Here is an 18061-nt window from a genome sequence, read left to right on the forward strand (position 1 = left end):
TACCCCACCCCACACCAATCACCCCCCCGACCCTACCCCACCCCAATCAACCCCCCAACCCTACCCCAACCCACCATACCCCAATCACCCCCCGACCCCACCCCACCCCACCCAAATCAACCCCCCGACCCTACTCCACCCCACCAAACACCAATCACACCCTCGACCCCACCCCACCAAACCCCAATCACACCCTCGACCCCACCCCACCAAACCCCAATCACACCCCCCACCCGACCCAACTCCACCCCATTCGCACCCCCACCCGACCTTACCCCGCCCCCCCACCCGACCCGACCCCAATCGCCCACCACCCAACCCCAATCGCCCCCCCGACCCTACCCCACCCCACCCGCCCCCCCGACCCATCCCACCCCACCCCAATCGCCCCCCCCCGACCCTAACCCACCCCACCCCAATCGCACCCCCCGACCCTACCCCACCCCACACCAATCACCCCCCTGACCCTACCCCACCCCACCCCACACCAATCACCCTCCAACCCTACCCCACCCCAATTAACCCCCCAACCCTACCCCAACCCACGCTACCCCAATCAACCCCCCGACCCTACCCCACCCCACCATACCCCAATCACACCCTCGACCCTACCCCACCCCACACCAATCAACCCGCGAACCTACCCCACCCCACACCAATCAACCCCCGACCCTACCCCACTCCACACCAATCACCCCCCCGACCCCACCCCACCCCACACCAATCACCCCCCCGACCCTACCCCACCCCACACCAATCACCCCCCTGACTCTACCGCATCCGACCATAATCACCGCACCGACCCTACCCCACCCCAATCACACCCTCGACCCTACCCCACCCCAATCACACCCTCGACCCTACCCTACCCCACCCCAATCACACCCTCGACCCTACCCCACCCCACCCCAATCACACCCTCGACCCTACCCCACCCCAATCACACCCTCGACCCTACCCCACCCCACCCCAATCACACCCTCGACCCTACCCCAATCACACCCTCGACCCTACCCCACCCCACCCCAATCACACCCTCGACCCTACCCCAACCCAATCACCCCCCGACCCTACCCCACCCCACACCAATCACCCCCCGACCCTACCCCACCCCACACCAATCAACCCCCGACCCTACCCCAACCCTATCACCCCCCCTACCCTACCCCACCCCACCCCAATGACCCTACCGCATCCGACAACGATCACCGCACCGACCCTACCCCACCCCAATCATCCCCCCGACACCAATCACCCTCCCGACCCTACCCCACCCCAAACAACCCCCAACCCTACCCCACACCAATCACCCCCCCGACCCCACCCCACACCAATCATTCCCCCGACCCTACCACACCCCAATCACCCCACCGACCCTACCCCACACCAAACTCCCCCGACCCCACCCCACACCAATCACCCCCGACCCTACCCCACACCAATCACCCCCCCGAAACCACCCCACACCAATAACCCCCCCGGCCCTACCCCCCACCCCAAACAACCCCCGATCCTTCCCCACCCCACCCCACCCCAATAAGCCCCCCGACCCTATCCCACACTAATCAACCCTCGACACTAACCCACCCCAATCACCCCCCCGACCCTAGCCCACTGACGCCAATCACCCCCCGACCCTACCCTACCCCACCGACACCAATCACACCCCCGGCCCCACCTCACACCAATCACCCCCCCGACCCCACCTCACACCAATCACCCCCCCGACCCTACCCCACCCCAATTAACCCCCCAACCCTAACCCAACCCACCCTACCCCAATCAACCCCCCAACCCTACCCCACCCCAATTAACCCCCCAACCCTAACCCAACCCACCCTACCCCAATCACCCCCCCGACCCTACCCCACCCCACCCCACACCAATCACCCCCCTGACCCTACCGCATCCAACAACGATCACCGCACCGACCCTACCCCACCAAACCCCAATCAACCCCCCGACCCTACTCCACCCCACCAAACCCCAATCAACCCCCCGACCCTACTCCACCCCACCAAACCCCAATCAACCCCCCGACCCTACTCCACCCCACCAAACCCCAATCAACCCCCCGACCCTACTCCACCCCACCAAACTCCAATCACCCCCCCGACCCTACTCCACCCCACCAAACCCCAATCACCCCCCCGACCCGACCCCGCCGACCCGACCCCGCCCCACACCAATCACCCCCCCGACCCTACCGCACCGACCCCACCCCACACCAATCACCCCCCTGACCCTACCGCATCCAACAACGATCACCGCACCGACCCTACCCCACCCCAATCACCCCCCCGACACCAATCACCCCCCCGACCCTACCCCACCCCACACAACCCCCGACCCTACCCCACACCAATCACCCCCCCGACACCAACCCCCCCCGACACCACCCCACACCAATCACCCCCCCCCGACCCTACCCAGCACACCAATCACCCCCCCCGACCCTACCCCCCACACCAATCACCCCCCGACCCTACCCCCCACCCCACACAACCCCCTACCCTACCCCACCCACCAATCACCCCCCCGACCCCAATCACCCCACCCCACCCCAATCACCCCACCGACCCGACCCCACCCCACACCAATCACCCCCCCGACCCGACCCCACCCCACACCAATCACCCCCCCGACCCGACCCCACCCCACACCAATCACCCCCCCGACCCTACCCCACCCCACACCAATCACCCCCCCGACCCTACCCCACCCCAATCAACCCCCCAACCCTACCCCAACCCACCATACCCCAATCACCCCCCGACCCCACCCCACCCCACCCAAATCAACCCCCCGACCCTACTCCACCCCACCAAACACCAATCACACCCTCGACCCCACCCCACCAAACCCCAATCACACCCTCGACCCCACCCCACCAAACCCCAATCACACCCCCCACCCGACCCAACTCCACCCCAATCGCACCCCCACCCGACCTTACCCCGCCCCCCCACCCGACCCGACCCCAATCGCCCACCACCCAACCCCAATCGCCCCCCCGACCCTACCCCACCCCACCCGCCCCCCCGACCCATCCCACCCCACCCCAATCGCCCCCCCCGACCCTAACCCACCCCACCCCAATCGCACCCCCCGACCCTACCCCACCCCACACCAATCACCCCCCTGACCCTACCCCACCCCACCCCACACCAATCACCCTCCAACCCTACCCCACCCCAATTAACCCCCCAACCCTACCCCAACCCACGCTACCCCAATCAACCCCCCGACCCTACCCCACCCCACCATACCCCAATCACACCCTCGACCCTACCCCACCCCACACCAATCAACCCGCGAACCTACCCCACCCCACACCAATCAACCCCCGACCCTACCCCACTCCACACCAATCACCCCCCCGACCCCACCCCACCCCACACCAATCACCCCCCCGACCCTACCCCACCCCACACCAATCACCCCCCTGACTCTACCGCATCCGACCATAATCACCGCACCGACCCTACCCCACCCCAATCACACCCTCGACCCTACCCCACCCCAATCACACCCTCGACCCTACCCTACCCCACCCCAATCACACCCTCGACCCTACCCCACCCCACCCCAATCACACCCTCGACCCTACCCCACCCCACCCCAATCACACCCTCGACCCTACCCCACCCCACCCCAATCACACCCTCGACCCTACCCCAATCACACCCTCGACCCTACCCCACCCCACCCCAATCACACCCTCGACCCTACCCCAACCCAATCACCCCCCGACCCTACCCCACCCCACACCAATCACCCCCCGACCCTACCCCAACCCTATCACCCCCCCTACCCTACCCCACCCCACCCCAATGACCCTACCGCATCCGACAACGATCACCGCACCGACCCTACCCCACCCCAATCATCCCCCCGACACCAATCACCCTCCCGACCCTACCCCACCCCAAACAACCCCCAACCCTACCCCACACCAATCACCCCCCCGACCCCACCCCACACCAATCATTCCCCCGACCCTACCACACCCCAATCACCCCACCGACCCTACCCCACACCAAACTCCCCCGACCCCACCCCACACCAATCACCCCCGACCCTACCCCACACCAATCACCCCCCCGAAACCACCCCACACCAATAACCCCCCTGGCCCTACCCCCCACCCCAAACAACCCCCGATCCTACCCCACCCCACCCCACACCAATCACCCCCCTGACCCTACCGCATCCAACAACGATCACCGCACCGACCCTACCCCACCAAACCCCAATCAACCCCCCGACCCTACTCCACCCCACCAAACCCCAATCAACCCCCCGACCCTACTCCACCCCACCAAACCCCAATCAACCCCCCGACCCTACTCCACCCCACCAAACTCCAATCACCCCCCCGACCCTACTCCACCCCACCAAACCCCAATCACCCCCCCGACCCGACCCCGCCGACCCGACCCCGCCCCACACCAATCACCCCCCCGACCCTACCGCACCGACCCCACCCCACACCAATCACCCCCCTGACCCTACCGCATCCAACAACGATCACCGCACCGACCCTACCCCACCCCAATCACCCCCCCGACACCAATCACCCCCCCGACCCTACCCCACCCCACACAACCCCCGACCCTACCCCACACCAATCACCCCCCCGACACCAACCCCCCCCGACACCACCCCACACCAATCACCCCCCCCGACCCTACCCAGCACACCAATCACCCCCCCCGACCCTACCCCCCACACCAATCACCCCCCGACCCTACCCCCCACCCCACACAACCCCCTACCCTACCCCACCCACCAATCACCCCCCCGACCCCAATCACCCCACCCCACCCCAATCACCCCACCGACCCGACCCCACCCCACACCAATCACCCCCCCGACCCGACCCCACCCCACACCAATCACCCCCCCGACCCGACCCCACCCCACACCAATCACCCCCCCGACCCTACCCCACCCCACACCAATCACCCCCCCGACCCTACCCCACCCCAATCAACCCCCCAACCCTACCCCAACCCACCATACCCCAATCACCCCCCGACCCCACCCCACCCCACCCAAATCAACCCCCCGACCCTACTCCACCCCACCAAACACCAATCACACCCTCGACCCCACCCCACCAAACCCCAATCACACCCTCGACCCCACCCCACCAAACCCCAATCACACCCCCCACCCGACCCAACTCCACCCCAATCGCACCCCCACCCGACCTTACCCCGCCCCCCCACCCGACCCGACCCCAATCGCCCACCACCCAACCCCAATCGCCCCCCCGACCCTACCCCACCCCACCCGCCCCCCCGACCCATCCCACCCCACCCCAATCGCCCCCCCCGACCCTAACCCACCCCACCCCAATCGCACCCCCCGACCCTACCCCACCCCACACCAATCACCCCCCTGACCCTACCCCACCCCACCCCACACCAATCACCCTCCAACCCTACCCCACCCCAATTAACCCCCCAACCCTACCCCAACCCACGCTACCCCAATCAACCCCCCGACCCTACCCCACCCCACCATACCCCAATCACACCCTCGACCCTACCCCACCCCACACCAATCAACCCGCGAACCTACCCCACCCCACACCAATCAACCCCCGACCCTACCCCACTCCACACCAATCACCCCCCCGACCCCACCCCACCCCACACCAATCACCCCCCCGACCCTACCCCACCCCACACCAATCACCCCCCTGACTCTACCGCATCCGACCATAATCACCGCACCGACCCTACCCCACCCCAATCACACCCTCGACCCTACCCCACCCAATCACACCCTCGACCCTACCCTACCCCACCCCAATCACACCCTCGACCCTACCCCACCCCACCCCAATCACACCCTCGACCCTACCCCACCCCACCCCAATCACACCCTCGACCCTACCCCACCCCACCCCAATCACACCCTCGACCCTACCCCAATCACACCCTCGACCCTACCCCACCCCACCCCAATCACACCCTCGACCCTACCCCAACCCAATCACCCCCCGACCCTACCCCACCCCACACCAATCACCCCCCGACCCTACCCCAACCCTATCACCCCCCCTACCCTACCCCACCCCACCCCAATGACCCTACCGCATCCGACAACGATCACCGCACCGACCCTACCCCACCCCAATCATCCCCCCGACACCAATCACCCTCCCGACCCTACCCCACCCCAAACAACCCCCAACCCTACCCCACACCAATCACCCCCCCGACCCCACCCCACACCAATCATTCCCCCGACCCTACCACACCCCAATCACCCCACCGACCCTACCCCACACCAAACTCCCCCGACCCCACCCCACACCAATCACCCCCGACCCTACCCCACACCAATCACCCCCCCGAAACCACCCCACACCAATAACCCCCCTGGCCCTACCCCCCACCCCAAACAACCCCCGATCCTACCCCACCCCACCCCACCCCAATAAGCCCCCCGACCCTATCCCACACTAATCAACCCTCGACACTAACCCACCCCAATCACCCCCCCGACCCTAGCCCACTGACGCCAATCACCCCCCGACCCTACCCTACCCCACCGACACCAATCACACCCCCGGCCCCACCTCACACCAATCACCCCCCCGACCCCACCTCACACCAATCACCCCCCCGACCCTACCCCACCCCAATTAACCCCCCAACCCTAACCCAACCCACCCTACCCCAATCAACCCCCCAACCCTACCCCACCCCAATTAACCCCCCAACCCTAACCCAACCCACCCTACCCCAATCACCCCCCCGACCCTACCCCACCCCACCCCACACCAATCACCCCCCTGACCCTACCGCATCCAACAACGATCACCGCACCGACCCTACCCCACCAAACCCCAATCAACCCCCCGACCCTACTCCACCCCACCAAACCCCAATCAACCCCCCGACCCTACTCCACCCCACCAAACCCCAATCAACCCCCCGACCCTACTCCACCCCACCAAACTCCAATCACCCCCCCGACCCTACTCCACCCCACCAAACCCCAATCACCCCCCCGACCCGACCCCGCCCCACACCAATCACCCCCCCGACCCTACCGCACCGACCCCGCCCCACACCAATCACCCCCCCGACTCTACCGCACCGACCCCGCCCCACACCAATCACCCCCCCGACCCTACCGCACCGACCCCGCCCCACACCAATCACCCCCCCGACTCTACCGCACCGACCCCGCCCCACACCAATCACCCCCCCGACCCTACCGCACCGACCCCGCCCCACACCAATCACCCCCCCGACCCTACCGCACCGACCCCGCCCCACACCAATCACCCCCCCGACCCCGCACCGACCCCGCCCCACACCAATCACCCCCCCGACCCTACCCCGCCCGACACCAATCACCCCCCCCGACCCTACCCCACCCGACACCAACCACCCTCCGACCCTACCCCACCCGACACCAACCACCCTCCGACCCTACCCCAACCACCCTCCGACCCTACCCCACCCGACACCAACCACCCTCCGACCCTACCCCACCCGACACCAATCACCCCCCCGCCCTACCTGACCCTACCCCACCCCAATCACTCCCTGACCCTACCCCACCCCAATCACCCCTGAACCTACTCCTCCTGTCAAACACCCTCTGACCCTACCCAAACACCATACACCCCCTGAACCTACCCCAAACACCATTCACCCTCAGACCCTACCCCACCCAAAACCAATCACCCCCTGACCCTACCCGACACCAAACTCATCCCCGACCCTACCCCACCCGACACCAATCACCCCCCCGACCCTACCCCACCCCAATCACCCTCTGACCCTACCCCACCCGACACCAATCACCCCTGACTCCACCCCACCCAATAGTAACCACCACCCGACTCTCGCCATATGCTCCTATCCCACCACACTTCTCAAAACCACCACTAAAATGGCAATTGCTCTCCAGAGACTGCAGGATGGCTGGTGTTAAGAGGAGGAGTGTTAGATTGATACTGGATGCTGAGAGATTGGGGTAGAGGGGCTCCACTTTGCATCTAATTCTGTGTTGCACCTAACCTGGAAAATGCTGAGGAGCCAAAGTGGGAAATGCTTTATTTTCAATCCCTTGTCACAATGAGCACGGCATTCAAACATAAGCATTATTTTTAAATATACTGGAAAGATTTCCGTGGTGAAAAATATCCTGATGGTACTTTTTGCTCTGTAGAGCTGATCATCTTCAGACTGATGGATCTTCCTTCTAAATATTTACTCACAGCAATGTCACCTTTGCTCTGAACTGCATTGAATCCATCTTATTCGAGTCCTGCCCTACAGCTGGAGTCAGAAATTGTGATGCAGAAATAAGAGTTGACACTGTTTACAAAAAAACCCCAAAAATATATATTTGCATTTAAACTATCATAAACATATACAAAAATGATATTCTATTGTTTGTCTTACCATAAATTAATACATCTACAATCATTGAGTAGACATAATGAAATGAACTACAGCCATTACATTTCATTTCCATAGCCTCTTGTACAGGGCTCTGCAAAGACAGACATTGATCCTGGAAATGGAAAAGAGAGGGTATACTCGTTTCAATCTCATTCAACACTTCATACCAGTCTCCCCTTGTGTTCCCTGAATCTCAGACTTACTCCACTTGAGTAAAGTGCTGGAGGGTGTAGAGGGCTAGCGGGAAGGTGGGTGGGAACTGGGATGGATGCTGGGAACGGAGGGACAAACCAAGTCTGAGTTCTGACATTTGATTTGCTTTTCATCAAGATCAGAATATTCTTCATTAACTTGATGTCACAGTCTGAAATGGAGAAATTGCCTGATATTTAACAACAAGCTACAAGTTAATTTTTTCAAGCATTATATTTCCAATGTCTCAGCTGGACGGGAGACAGTACTACTAACAATGCAACACTCCCTCTGCACTCCACTACTGTCAGAATGCATTATTTGTTCATCTTCTGTAGTGAATCCAGAAACAACAAGCATGCTATCACAAGAATCAAATTAATGCTTGGAAAAGAGTGTTACTTAGAATCCTGATTGTGTGGAAGCAGCCCATTCCGCCCATCAGGTCTACACCAACCCCCTGAAAAGCATTTCAGTATCCCCCCATCCCAGTAACCCTGCATTTCCAGCTGATCCACGTAGCCTTCATGTCCCTGGACACTACGGGCAATCCACCTGACTTGTACATCTTTTGGCTGTGGGAGGAAACCGGAGCAAACCCACGCAGACACGGGGAGAATGTGCAAACTCTACACAGTTGCCTGAGGGTGGAATCGAACCCTGGTCCCTGGTGCTGTGAGGCAGCAGCGCTAACCACGAAGCCACCGTGCCAGGTTCTGCAAGGTGCAATGGTCAGAGGTTCCACATAGAGAACTCAGTCGATAAAACTTTCTCTCACTCTGCAATCGCAAGTGTCACATACCTCTCTAAAACATCCAGACGACTGAATCAAAAGAGTCAGATTGTGAGGGACATTTCTAAGGTGAGATCACTGAGAAAGCATTCTACTCAGAAATGTTCCTAATGTAAAATCTTCTGTATCTAAGGAAATGACTGAAAATTAATTATAAACACTCTAAAGTTTGGAAAGGAGAGAGAACTTTGGTGACTATCTGTCAGATCAGTGTTAAATGTTAAATGTATTCAGTATTTCATTCTCAACTTACTGTCATTACCATCTCATAACTCACACTCCAGCCTGACCCACAAGAAGCTGTTACTGATAAAATACCAGCTGGGTTTTATGTGGAATCCAATTACTGAATTACTATTAAGAATGCGGGATTCAATTTTTTTGCCCAATTTCCAACTATTTTCTCCGGCAAGTGCTGGCATCTTTGCGCACGATTCCACTGTTACTTCTGATAACCTGCTCAAAGATAATTCTTTGTGTGTGACTCTAAGCAGTACAGAAATTTACTGGGAGACTTGCTCAGAGGAGCATCAGCCTTGAGCCCCCTGCCCTCCCCTGCTGTAACTAACCTTTCATTTTTCAGATGTGACATTGGTCAGCAAGCAGGAATGGAAATGCTGTTTGGTTTATGATTAGATTAGATTCCTTACAGTGTGGAAACAGGCCCTTCGACCCAACCAGTCCACACCGACCCTCCAAAGAGTAACCCATCCAGTTCCATTTGCCTCTGACTAATGCACCTAACACTACGGGCAATTTAGCATGGTCAATTCACCTAACCTGTACATCTTTGGACGGGAGGAAACCGGGACACTCGGAGGAAACCCATGCAGACGCGGGGAGAATGTGCAAACTCCACACAGACAGTTGCCCACGGCTGGAATCGAACCTGGGACTCAGTAACCACTGAGTCACCATGCCGCCCGAGGGCGCAGAGGGCAATTTCAGCATCATTCTCCCACTGTAATCCAGTACACACCGATTATTTAACTCAATATTCACTGGGAAGCCGAAATTGACTGATAATTATAGCCTGTGTCCTGAACTCTGGATGTTTTATTTGGGTGTATCACTTCAGAAGATCATTCTAATTGTGAAGCAAAAATAGATGAGTAAACTTCCCGTGGCATTGCTTATGGTATGTCAGGATTCTCACACCAGCTGATGCACGGTGTCGCAGTCTGTTGCTGCTACATGTGAACCTAATGAATCTGGCTTGCTCTGGTAAAGCCCCTGGTCTAAGATTTCTACTTTCACCAGCTCATTTACAAGTTAAAGGTGCTTCAGGACATCCTCAGGTTTTGTAAAAATTAGAAGATGATTTGCTGGAGAAATGCGATTCTCCAAGTGGCTGCCTCTTTATCATGTATGATATACAGTCTAACATTTCCAGTTTTCGGTGTGTTGCTCATGCTGCTGTTTTTGGGATCTTACAAAGGAAGTACAAGGAGGAAGATGTGAGCAGAGAAGTGTAACAGGAGTTAAGCGTCAATACATTAGCGAGGGTTTGAAAGTAACCATGACTTTGAGGGGAATTTTTTTAATGTACAAGTTGCCCAATTTCTATTCTTGTACCTGCTCCCTTGTTCTTCCAACCTATGACCTTATCAACAATAAATCCTGACGTCTTTCCTCGTGCTTTCCTGAAATCTCTATCTGGGGTAAAGAGCCACACTTAGCTGACCCCTTGGGTGTGTAGGAGTGCACGGTGAGCCCGTTATGTTTGAAAGCGCTGAATGTGTGGCACAGTGCAATGGTGCAGCCTCTGTGTTGCAGGGTGTCCCCAAAAAAACAATGATGTGATATTCACCATAACATGACCATCCCTGGAGCAGATACATAACACTAAAATGGAGAGGGAGCTTTCCAAAGACTTTTTTTTGAGAAGTGTAACTTATGCTTTTGGCCTTTTAGGTGAGCATTGCCAAAGGATGGATTGATCAAAGGGATATTGTTGATTTTTTGCACTTCTTAAAACAAAGTTGTTCATTACCTGATAAAAAGGGGCAGCAATATCATGTATGGGTAGGGAGGGTGGGTAATTCAAACAGACTCAGTGCAGAGTCTGAAATAAGAACCATGATGGTGAGGTTATGTTTCGATAGTATCTGTTGCCATTGCTGGTGCAGTAAGAGCTTAGACAGGTGGGCTCCACTTCCTTTAGAGTTGGAAAATGATGAAAGGTGGCTGATCCTAGTGATGCCTACCCCTACGCCCTCCTCCTTTCCCCACATCCAGGAGCCCCACACAGCTCTTGGGTAGAGTTTGACCCGGACAATGTCTTGGGCCAACTGCAGCACATACTGAGCCTCAGGGTGACCTCACTATGCGATGCAGTGACACTCCTCAAACAATCCGACAACTCCACCCCTTCCCCCCAGCTCGCCTGCACCCCTCACTCAGTTCATCTCCAGCACTGCAGGAAGGAGCTGGTCAGTCAATTCAGAGTCACCACAAAAAGATTACAACAAACATTCAAAGCAGATATACAACTGTCAAAGGAAACAAAATGCAACGAGATATTTACACATATACAGAGGAACCTCGATTATCCGAAGGACACGGGCAGGGAAGTATTTTGTTGGTATAATCGAATGCCGGATAACATTATGTAGCCAAGCATCAGGACCTTGCGATCTTGTCGGATAATGCGATATTTGGATAAACGAATGCCAGATATTCGAGGTTCCTCCGTAATAATAGAAAGGGATGGAGCTCTCTCTCTCTCCCATTCCCTACAAATTATATTGCACAACAGAAGCACAGGGATGGGGTGGGGATTAGGGTGCAATTTAAGGCTGATAGTTCCATCACTTTCCATTTGAGTAATGATCCCAGCCAAGGGAGGAGCATTGTCCATTACCAATTGATACACTCAGCCCCCTCCCCTATCATGTTACTGTGGAGGATCGGGTGGGGGAGCAGGGGTGCGAGCTATCTGGACTGTATCACAAGATCCCGTGGCATTGCTACCTGCTGGTAAACCCCCAACTCCCAGTAAACAGGTGTCACAACATGATTCATCTCTCGATAACACAAAGGAGGTCTCACATTAACCCTTCACTAGCTACAGCGACTGAAGTGACAGCTGCGATTGGGAGAAAAGGTGCCACATGAAGGTTGGGAGCACTTTCAAAAAAGAAACGTATTTATAAGAAGTCCCCTTGAAATTGACACTTTTAAAAGTAATTCTCACCGATGTTTCTCCCTTTTGTCTCTTTGGAGTTAAAGTATGACTCCTCAGCAGTATGTCCTATGCTTTCAAATAGCCATAGGTAAGGCTAGACAGTGAAGAACAGTAAAATATTTGCCTGTGATAGGCATCATGACTGAATGTGAATTCATCCCCAGCTGCACACCCCAAATTTTCCAATGCAAGTGGCTGGACACTAAGTGGAGACAGTGACTATGATAGCTGGCAAGTTTACCCTGTCTATTCTGAGCAAATGAAGCCCAATGAATTATTAGCTGTTGTCATTAGTAAAGACAAAGGGACACAGGTTTAAGGTTTTGGACATAAAAGGAATTGGGGAGTGTGTGAGAAATAACTTTTTTCTTTACACAGGCAGTTGTAACAGCCAAGAAACTTCAGGAGGTGATCAACGATTTCAAATGGGAACGGGGTAGAGTCATACAGCACAGAAATAGATCGTTTGGTTCAAGGATGTTGAACAAAAGAGCCTTTCAGGGTTATATCAGTACACGATGATGGAAGCACAGACTGGATTGTTGCTTTGAAAGCTAACATGAACTCAATGGGCCAAACAGCCTCCTAGAGTGCTGTGATGACTGTATTCCACCCTTCTAACTTAGGCTGAGATTTACTAAATCAGCTTAGAGGATAAATCAAGTTTGGGGCATTCTCTCAATGCAGAGTGGGAACTAATAGAATGGGCAGGGTAGTGGGTTCATACAATGCGACACACAATGCAAGATGGAATAACTTGAGGGGATATTTTCCCGACTGGAACATGAGCTAAAGAAGACTTCAATAAAGGAATCAGTAGATAAGGGACTTTCAGTAGTTAAGGACTGTGCTGATGCAGAGTCTGCCTTGCTAACTTTATCTGCACTCTGCAGAAACATTTTAACAGATCAGTCACTGACCAGTAGTTATCAAGAACACCTGGATTTCTCTGGCACTTGGAGAGTAATTTTTATCTTCTATGCCTGAGAGGGTTAAATATTTTTTAAAAGAAATATTCTGGGACAGAAACTGAGAAATAAAAAGACCTTTGTGCTGAAATGTGAATTACAAGTTAGAAATGTTTTTGTTGGAAGAATGAAGTGTTTATATGGAAAGTATTAAATGTAAGGGAAAGAAACATTTTAAAACTGGATATTTCACGTTGGAGAGAGTGTCAGCTGTTTCAGAGAATCAGTTAAAAGATCATATAGTTCTCAGATTGGTTTAGGACTTGTTTTCTTTTTGTGTGTGTGTTAATTATCTGTCCTTCTCGCCAGAAGGAATTAACTGACCCTGTGGTACTTTGCACTAGTGGGTCGAGTGAGTTCCCACCAGTTCACTGGGCAAACAGCCACTCCTTATGGCCAACTCCCTGCTACCCTCATTGTCCACTGACAAAGATTCAGCAAGTCACTGAAACACAGAGCAGACCCCACTTCTTCTGCAATACAACAGTCGCAGTTCCAAAAGCAACCATTGGATAACAGCTCCTGCTGGTTCCCACATTTACAGGGGAGCTGAAGCAAAGTGCAAGCTCTGTCCACCCCGCCTACCAGCACAGACCAACAGCTCAGTCTGGGGTCTCCTGCTTCTCATTGCTTTAAACTGCCCTTTAAAGAATCTTTCAGTTAAATCTAAGAAAATCTTGTGGTAAAACATCTGCGATCTTTTTTTTTACAACAACTAACAAAGCATCTTTGGGAATGACTGAGAAATTAATGTAAAAACGTGTACCTTAGGAGTAAAAATGAAGATTTAAAACAAGATCAACGTTTAGTCCATTTTGTAACACTCTTCGAGACTGTACACCTCCACAATTTGGCTGCAAGGCTTTGAAAATGAGACTGTTCCAAGCTGCCTGACTGCAAGGAGAGATTGATAACATTTTCCCTTCTACAGGCTTGGCACAGTGACATTCAGAAGCACTCTGTGCTTAAACAGAAAAAATTCCATTTTCAGCTCAAAATGATTCAAAACTCTTCCACCCATGTGTTCTGTGCTATAGATGCCGTATTCTTGGTGATGTTAGGAAGAGATTATCCACTTTCCGGCTGTCTATACCCCCTCAGTATTCCACACATCAACAGGTCTTATAATGGGAGTTATCTTAAACCTTTACATGGATTTTATAAGAATTCTGAAAGAAATCCCATAGGTTAAGAGGCATCAGTAATGTGGCTATTAGAATTAGTAAATAACGTGGCCAAGGGGTTGGTCCCTGAGCCTCGTACTAACTCGGTGTTGAACACAGCTGGTGTTTTTACCTGGTGTTAGTTACACATGGGTTGGATTGTCCAGGTAAGGGTCCGTTTTGCTCATGTGCACCATGACAGATGGCGCCTTGTAGTGGCAGTGGCTGGCAGAGCAGCTGACCCCACTGCAGGGCTTCCCTCGAGTCCTCACTGACAGTTTTCTGCTGCACAAGCTCTGCCAAGTCTGCAGGGTCTTGGAGCTCCAGACCCATATCCCGCTGGTGATGCCCACCACCAGGGACATGAAGATCTTCAACATGAAGACAGCGACGGTGGGCACTGAGATGTCCAAGGTGCAGTCCAGAATCCGTCTCCCTGGATAGGCCAGACAAGGCTGCTCAGAGGCAAGTACCTTCCAGTATTCCATGTTCAACCTCTCGTAGAAATAGCAGACAATAACGCACGTGGCTGGGACAGTGTACAGTATGGAGAAGACCCCGATCTTCACCATTAACTTCTCCAGCTTTTCCGTGTTGGTGCCACCTGTCTTCATGATCCTGCGGATGTGAAAGAGAGCCACGAAGCCAGTTAGAATGAAGGAGGTCCCTATCACCAAGTAACAGGACAGAGGGATAAGGACAAAGCCAGTGAGAGCACTGACATCCATGCTGCCGACATAACACAGGCCGGTCAACTCATCGCCGGCCACCTTCCTCATGGTCAGGATGATGATGGTCTTCATGGCTGGCACCCCCCAGGCTGCCATATGGAAATAGCTGCTGTGCGCTTCGATGGCCTCATGGCCCCACTTCTTACCCGCTGCCAGGAACCAGGTTAAGGTCAGGATGACCCACCAAAGGGAGCTGGCCATGCCGAAGTAGTACAGGATGAGAAAGACGATGGTACAGCCTGTACTCTCTAAGCCCTCTTGAATGACGTACAGCTCACCGTTCTCCCGGTCACAAGCGATGTTCTCAGCCCCGGCCACTGAGCGGATGATGAACGCCACGCAGTAGACGTTGTAGCACATGGACAGGAAAATGATGGGTCTCTCGGGATACTGGAAGCGATGAGGATCCAGCAGGAAGGTTAGCACAGTGAACGCTGTGGAGATGAAGCACAGTGTGGACCAGACGGCCATCCAGACAAAGGCAAAGTCTTTATCGCCCTTGGACCAGTAGACATCCACCCCTGGGGAGCACTTTGGGGCACAGGACAGGCTCTTCTCCACGTACTGGAACTTGTCAGGGTTGGCACAGGAGCCAAGCGGACCCTGGTTCCTGCCCTCAGCTGGTCCTGGGATCCTGGCCCGAGGGGCCACGGGCAGCATGCCCTGGCCTTTCTGTGGCTCCCCGGTGGCATTCTCAGGTGCCTCCATGCACAGAGCGTTGGGATCATTCCTGGTGGGCAGTTTGCTGCAATCCAGAGACTCGGGCCAGCCAAAGTTGAACTGGGCCATGATGGGGGCACAGCGTTGGCGTGCCTGCTCACACATGGGTCTGCAGGCTGGGATGGAGGTGGAGACCTGGCTGGTGCACATGGGGGCATACAGGGAGCACAGGAAGAGCCTGAGGTGGACGTGGCATCCGTACTCCACCAGGGGGGCAAACTCGTGCAGCTTGATGGCTGCCTCCTGCTGGTTCTGGTGCCCCATGTAGTTGGGCATCCGGGTCATGTTGTAGCCAATTCCCAGGCACATGGGGATCTCGATGGGCTGGCATTTGGCCTCCCTTCCTCTCTCGTGGTCAATGGAGCCGATGCCCCAGGAGCCACTGGGCAGCAGGGACTGGCAAAGGGCGGTCAGGAGGAGGCGGAGGGGCAAGTGTCCCATTCTGTGGGTGGGTGGGTGAGCAGAGAGTGGTGCTGACTCACATGGAGCTCCCTGCCTCAGCTCAGACTGGGAGGGGGTGAACAGCAGCAGCAGCAGCAGGAGTTGGGGGGGTGACACTTGCACTCTGCTAACACACGGGCCCCTTTCAATCCTTTCTCCGACTCATTGAAGACTTTGCAAGCCAGGCGCTGCTCAGACTTTCCAGTGAGTGTTTCCAGCACCAGGTCCCCCCCTCCTCCTCGACACCTCCAGCGCTTGCACAATGTGAGTTCGAGGCTGCACCGCGCTCACATCCAAATCCTCAAAGCCGGTGCAAATGGAACAAAAAGGACAAAAGTTTTGATTTGTTTCCCGCTGGTTGTCTTTCGCACAGTCGGGCTCTGCTTGTGCCGGATGCTCGGTGTGTGTCTCCGCTGCACGGTACAGTACGGTCCGGTTGGTGGTGTCAGCCCCCCGGCCACACTCAGCACTAAAGCCGCTGCTGCCGATTGCAGCCGGTCCCGGGGAGATAGGGCAGGAGGGGGCGGGGCTCCAGGCTGGCCGCCCCGCCCCCTGCCGCCCGCAGGCGCCTCCCTATTGGTTCACAACCACACCAGTCCCCACCCCCTGACGCCAACCATCACCTGATTGGTCACGGCCGCCGCCACTCACACACCAGAGGGTGGAGCTGTCAATCACCCCCAGACTGAAGTGCAGACTGTAGGCTTTCTGCAGTTACTGTCCCCCCCTACTGCTCATCGCCTCCCGATTCACACACACCCACTGCAAATTAACGAGTACTTTCACTCCAACGGCAAACCCGGCTTGTGCACATCTCAGCTTCCAACATTCCTTGTTCATTGCAACGTTTTAAACTCCGGCTGTTTTTTACCAGGGTCTTTCCGCAGCTATGTTTAAAAAAAAGGTGCATTATACTGACGCGTTTCGAATTGCCTCTCCCCGGTGCACAAAGCAGATCATTTTGCTCTAACTTGCAGTCTCCGAAGACGATCCAAGCGAGTAGATTTAACTTAGTACCGAGGGCGAGCTGCCAGCCGCTGGCTCCTTAAGTTAGGTGGAGGGAGGAGGGGGGGGGGGGGGGGGAACATCAAAAGCAGTTTTTAACTCAGAAAACGAGTTTCTTTTTAAACTCCGGACAAGGAGCTCCGATAAAACGAACACGTGCAAATGGTAAAAGTATTCACTTAATGCACAAATACAATCAGATTCTAAGCAACTGTGAACTGCCCCAAACGTTTCCCTAAACTATTCCACAAAATTCTTGGTTTGTGAATGGATGGATGGAGTGAGATCAACCCAAATTGATTTTTTTGTTGTGTGGTGAAAACAAAGCTGCTTTAATGAATAATGTAAGGTTTTAAAAGTAAAACGCGAGCCTTTGTGGTAATGTTCATCTTCAATCTGCCCCAGGAGAGGAGTGGGAATTTG

The 18061-nt window shown here is 55.4% G+C and overlaps 1 protein-coding gene across 1 annotated transcript; it reads right to left on the reverse strand.

The window, feature by feature from the left end:
* Positions 1-8341: 8341 nt before the first annotated feature.
* On the reverse strand, positions 8342-16747 carry fzd9b (frizzled class receptor 9b). Its single transcript, XM_087977484.1, has one exon. It carries the CDS (start codon positions 16631-16633, stop codon positions 14885-14887), a length of 1749 nt encoding a protein of 582 aa, XP_087833610.1. The 5' UTR covers positions 16634-16747; the 3' UTR covers positions 8342-14884.
* Between the last annotated feature and the right edge of the window lie 1314 nt (positions 16748-18061).

Source organism: Chiloscyllium plagiosum, unplaced genomic scaffold (genome assembly GCF_037043375.1).
Source record: "Chiloscyllium plagiosum isolate Xiang-an unplaced genomic scaffold, Cpla_swu_hap1 HiC_scaffold_31, whole genome shotgun sequence".
NCBI lineage: Eukaryota > Metazoa > Chordata > Chondrichthyes > Orectolobiformes > Hemiscylliidae > Chiloscyllium > Chiloscyllium plagiosum.